At 41.1% G+C, this 6,327-nt stretch overlaps 1 protein-coding gene across 3 annotated transcripts in view; it reads right to left on the bottom strand.

Moving 5' to 3' along the window:
• fmnl3 (formin-like 3) overlaps window positions 1-1,044 on the bottom strand; it is a 47,412-nt gene extending 46,368 nt beyond the window's left edge. For all 3 annotated transcript variants that reach the window (XM_073822916.1, XM_073822917.1, XM_073822918.1), the window contains exon 1: window positions 509-1,044. In XM_073822916.1, coding sequence (XP_073679017.1) covers window positions 509-622 — 114 coding nt within the window. In that variant the 5' untranslated portion in view covers window positions 623-1,044. The remainder of the gene's footprint in view (window positions 1-508) is intronic.
• Window positions 1,045-6,327: the final 5,283 nt, after the last annotated feature.

Raw genomic sequence — 6,327 nt, 5'->3', positions numbered from 1 at the left:
ATGTTAATTTACCAAACAAAAAGTTTGGGATGTAAAGCGAATTTTGTCCCCGTGTGACTGTTTCACCATCATGCGAAATTTCACATCCTTTATCAGCGCTTGTGAAGCTTCAGAAACAAAAGGACTGAGGAGAAGCGTGCGATTAACAAAATGGGGGTGGCAGTGAAACATTTGAGAAAGTCACAAAGCTTCTGACATACGGAACATATCAAAGAAATGTCAACACGTCGCTGAAGCTCAACTATGCGATGTGATTATCTGCTGATCACTGTGAAGTTTGAGATGCTAAACAACCGTTAGGAACGCTTAAGAAAAACAATAGTTATTTCAAATAAAGGAAATACATATAGTGTCATGTAAATACAGACTATAGCTATTATGTACATCAGTGAAAATAGACTTTATGTAAAGTAAATTTTTTAAACACATAAGTACATTTTTTAAACATATTTTAAAAATAAAAATACACTGTACTGTATGTTTAGACATATAACCATCGCTTACTCACCAAAACAATGGCAAATCTTTCTTCCAGCTCTGTTGGGTCAGGCATGGGAACTTTCAAGGGCATGATATGATGCTTCATCTCAGATTGCCCGTCCACACTCTCAATATTCCCCATTTTTACTTTTATAATATCGTCCAGATGCTGGATTCAGATGCTCTGTGTCTAATTCACTCTTTGCCTCCCGGCGCCCTTTATAAATCCAATATACATCCAATACGTGCGTTCACATTCCACTTTTGTTTGGTTTTGTTAAAGTTCAAAAAGATGAAAAAGTGATCCGTTTCAGAACCGACTCCTAATCGGCATGAATCTAAAAAACGATGAGATATCTAATGCGGTAGGTTTAAATCATCTAAGAGAATAAAAAATATCACTCTGATGGTTTTTTAAAAATTATTGTATTGCAGATGTCTGGACAATCCATGTCAAGCTGTGAGTCCTCTTATTTCTTCTTTTTCTGTTGTCTCTCCTCTCTTTAGATTCTCTCCTCTCTTCTAGATATTTGTTTATAATGTATTTTGGGTAATCCCGATTAGTGCTCATCTGTTAACTGACTGCGTCCACAAATGAAAGCTATCTACATGCGACTGATCCCACCCTCTATCAAATCTACAAGTAGCACATCGCTAGTGTAAAGTTGAATGACTGGGGTTTTACTGGGGTTTTTTGTCGTCTCTCTCTCTCGCCATCTGCTGGTGGAACGATGGACATTACACTACAACATTACTGTACAAAACTGAGCCCCCGCTGTGGCATTTTAATGACTTTTTTCATGACTATCTGGCTTTAGCTGAGCCTACTACTATTTTCTTGCAGCTGTTCATTATTCTGAACATAACTGGCTGATTCAATATGATTTATGAATAAAGAAATTAAATTGAAATATACACTACCAGTCAAAAGTTTTTGAACAGTAAAATGTTTAATGCTTTTTAAGGAATTCTCTTCTGCTCACCAAGCCTGCATTTATTTGATCCAAAATGCGGCAAAAGCAGTAATATTGTGAAATATTTGTACTATTTAAAATAACTGCTTTCTATTTGAATATATTTAGGGCCCGAGCACCGATGGTGTGAGGACCCTATTGAATCTGCTCCGTTTATTATTATTATTAGGGCCCGAGCACCGATGGTGTGAGGACCCTATTGGATCTGCTTCGTTTATTAGGGCCCGAGCACCGATGGTGTGAGGACCCTATTGGATCTGCTCCGTTTCTTATTATTATTATTCTTCTTCTCCGGAATGAATCGCATTTTTGAGGGCCTAAACATACCCGAAAACTCATGAAACTTTGCACACACATCAAACCTGGCGAAAATGGACATCTGATATGGGTTGCAGAAATGGGTGTGGCAAAATGGCTCAATAGCGCCACCTTTACACGTTCCGCGGTGTGCGCATTCAGCTGTGATTCACGTACATGCACGCAAATCGGTACACACATGTAACTCACCAATACCTACAAAAAAGCCTCCTGGGACAAAATCCGAAACCCAACAGGAAGTCGGTTATTATTAATTTTCTTAGCAAAATTTGTGTCATTTTTGCCATTTTCAGGCGTCATACTTGAACGAACTCCTCCTAGAGATTTATTCGGATCAACACCAAATTTGGTGAGTTTAATCTAAAGCCCTTTGTGACGTTAAATTGCGAAGATCTAGAGTTTTCATCAGAGGGCGTGTCCGTGGCGGCCTCGCAAATTTCGATGTTTCGCCATGAAAAAGGAAGCTGCTATAACTCAGGCATAAAATGCCCGATCTGCCCCAAACTTCACATGTGTGATAACACTCCTGACCTGAAGACATTTACATGCTCATATTCAGTTTTACTCATAGCGCCACCTGCAGGCACCAGGAAGTGTCATGCTGTACTCTGCAACAAATTCCTCCTGGAGATTTAATCAGATCAACACCAAAATCGGTCAGTCTAATAAAAAGGCTTTAGCGATGTTAAATTGCGAAGATCTTGAGTTTTCGTTGAAGGGCGTGTCCGTGGCGGCCTGGCAAATTTCGTGGTCTCGCCATGGATATAAATCTTGTTATAACTCAGCCATAAAATGTCCGATTTGCCTCAAACTTCACATGTTCGATAAGAGTCCTGGCCTGAACCAATCTGAAGGCCTATATTCTATTATAATCACAGCGCCACCTGTTGGCAACAGGAAATGACTTGTACCAAACTCCTCCTAGAGATTTAATGATATCAACATTATATTTGGTCAGTCTGATCTCGAGGCCTTAGAGATGTTAAATTGTGAAGATCTTGAGTTTGCGTTAAAGGGCGTGTCCGTGGCGGCCTGACAAAGTTTGATGTTTCGCCATGGACATAAAAGTTGTTATAACTCAGCCATAAAATGTCCGATCTGCCTCAAACTTCACATGTTTGGTAAGAGTCCTGGCCTGAAGACATCTAAAGGCCAATATAAAGATATTATTATAGTGCCACCTATTGGCAGCAGGATATATCATATCTTGCACTAACTCACACATACCAAGGTCAATCTGCACCAAACTTCATATGTTTGATGAAAGTGCTGGCCTGAACACATCTACATGCCAATAATCAGTTATAGGCATAGCGCCACCAGCTGGCAGCAGGAAGTTTGGCATATTTAAGTGACTTTGATCTATTTTTCCTACATTTACTGTATTAAAAGCATACTGCCCACCGTTTGCTGTGTTCCTAAAGCCACCGGTCGGCGGTGAGCCTGTGTGCGAGGGCCCGTTCATCGCTGCTTGCAGCTTTAATTATTATTATTATTATTATTATTCTTCTCCAAAATGAATCGCATTTTTGAGGGCTTAGACATACCCGAAAACTCATGAAACTTCGCACACACATCAGACCTGGCGAAAATTTACGTCTGATATGGGTTGCAGAAGTGGGTGTGGCAAAATGGCTCGATAGCGCCACCTTTACACGTTCCGCGGTGTGCGCTTTCAGTTGTGATTCACGTACATGCACGAAAATCGGTACACACATCTAGCTCACCAATACCTACAAAAAAGCCTCTTGGAGCAAAATTTGACACCCAACAGGAAGTCGGTTATTTTTAATTTTCTTAGCAAAATTTGTGTAATTTTTGCCATTTTCAGGCGTCATACTTGAACGAACTCCTCCTAGAGATTTATTCGGATCAACGGCAAATTTGGTGAGTCTAATCTAAAGCCCTTTGTGACGTTAAATTGCGAAGATCTAGAGTTTTCATCGGAGGGCGTGTCCGTGGCGGCCTGGCAAATTTCGATGCTTCGCCATGAAAAAGGAAGTTGCTATAACTCAGGCATAAAATGCCCGATCTGCCCCAAACTTCACATGTGTGATAACACTCCTGACCTGATGACATCTACATGTCCATATTCAGTTTTACTCATAGCGCCACCTGCTGGCACCAGGAAGTGTCATGCTGTACTCTGCAACAAACTCCTCCAAAAGATTTAATCAGATCAACACCAAAATCGGTCAGTCTAATATAAAGGCCTTAATGATGTTAAATTGCGAAGATCTTGAGTTTTCGTTGAAGGGTGTGTCCGTGGCGACCTGGCAAATTTCGTGGTCTCGCCATGGATATAAAACTTGTTATAACTCAGCCATAAAATGTCCGATTTGCCTCAAACTTCACATGTTCGATAAGAGTCCTGGCCTGAACCAATCTGAAGGCCTATATTCTATTATAATCACAGCGCCACCTGTTGGCAATAGGAAATGACTTGTACCAAACTCCTCCTAGAGATTTAATGATATCAACATTATATTTGGTCAGTCTGATCTCGAGGCCTTAGAGATGTTCAATTGTGAAGATCTTGAGTTTTCGTTAAAGGGCGTGTCCATGGCGGCCTGACAAAGTTTGATGTTTCGCCATGGACATAAAAGTTGTTATAACTCAGCCATAAAATGTCCGATCTGCCTCAAACTTCACATGTTTGGTAAAAGTCCTGGCCTGAAGACATCTAAAGGCCAATATACAGATATTATTATAGCGCCACCTATTGGCAGCAGGATATATCATATCTTGCACTAACTCACACATACCAAGGTCAATCTGCACCAAACTTCATATGTTTGATCAAAGTGCTGGCCTGAACACATCTACATGCCAATAATCGGTTATAGGCATAGCGCCACCAGCTGGCAGCAGGAAGTTTGGCACATTTAAGTGACTTTGATCTATTTTTCCTACATTTACTGTATTAAAAGCATACTGCCCACCGTTTGCTGTGTTCCTAAAGCCACCGGTCGGCGGTGAGCCCGTGTGCGAGGGCCCGTTCATCGCTGCTTGCAGCTTTAATTATTAGGGCCCGAGCACCGATGGTGTGAGGACCCTATTGGATCTGCTTCGTTTATTATTAGGGCCCGAGCACCGATGGTGTGAGGACCCTATTGAATCTGCTCCGTTTATTATTATTATTATTATTATTATTCTTCTCCAAAGTGAATCGCATTTTAGAGGACCTAAACATTCCCGAAAACTCACAAAACTTTGCACACACATCAAACCTGGCGAAAATTTACGTCTGATTTGGGTTTCAGAAGTGGGTGTGGCAAAATGGCTCGACAGCGCCACCTTTAGACGTTCAGCGGTGTGCGCTTTCAGCTGTGATTCACGTACGTACACGGAAATCGGTACACACATGTAACACACCAAAACCTACAAAAAAGCCTCTTGGAGCAAAATCCTGAACCCAACAGGAAGTCGGTTAATATTAATATTCTCAACAAAATTTGTGTCATTTTTGCCATTTTCAGGCGTCGTACTTGAACGAACTCCTCCTACAGATTTATTCGGATCAACGCCAAATTTGCCGAGTCTAGTCTAAAGCCCTTTGTGACGTTAAATTGTGAAGATCTAGAGTTTTCATCGGAGGGCGTGTCCGTGGCGGCCTCGCAAATTTCGATGTTTCGCCATGAAAAAGGAAGTTGCTATAACTCAGGCATACAATGTCCGATCTGTCCCAATCTTCACATGTGTGATAACACTCCTGACCTGATGACATCTACATGCCCATATTCAGTTTTACTCATAGCGCCACCTGCTGGCAACAGGAAGTGTCATTCTGTACTCTGCAACAAACTCCTCCAAGAGATTTAATCAGATCAACACCAAAATCGGTCAGTCTAATAAAAAGGCTTTAGCGATGTTAAATTGCGAAGATCTTGAGTTTTCATTGAAGGGCGTGTCCGTGGCGGCCTGACAAATTTTGAGGTCTCGCCATGGATCTAAAACTTGTTATAACTCAGCCATAAAATGTCCGATTTGCCTCAAACTTCACATGTTCGATAAGAGTCCTGGCCTGAACCAATATGAAGGCCAATATTCTATTATAATCACAGCGCCACCTGTTGGCAACAGGAAATTACTTGTATCAAACTCCTCCTAGAGATTTAATGATATCAACATTATATTTTGTCAGTCTGATCTAGAGGCCTTAGAGATGTTAAATTGTGAAGATCTTGAGTTTTCGTCAAAGGGCGTGTCCGTGGTGGCCTGACAAAGTTTGATGTTTTGCCATGGACATAGAAGTTGTTATAACTCAGCCATAAAATGTCCAATCTGCCTCAAACTTCACATGTTTGGTAAGAGTCCTGGCCTGAAGACATCTACAGGCCAATATTCAGATATTATCATAGCGCCACCTATTGACAGCAGGATATATCATATCTTGCATTAACTTAAACATACCAAGGTCAATCTGCACCAAACTTCATATGTTTGATGAAAGTGCTGGCCTGAACACATCTACATGCCAATAATCAGTTATAGGCATAGCGCCACCAGCTGGCAGCAGGAAGTTTGGCACATTTAAGTGACTTTGATCTATTTT

Source organism: Garra rufa, chromosome 18 (assembly GCF_049309525.1).
Source record: "Garra rufa chromosome 18, GarRuf1.0, whole genome shotgun sequence".
Lineage (NCBI taxonomy): Eukaryota > Metazoa > Chordata > Actinopteri > Cypriniformes > Cyprinidae > Garra > Garra rufa.
The sequence above is the reverse complement of the archived record's forward strand: the minus strand, read 5'-3'. Positions and strand labels throughout refer to the sequence as shown.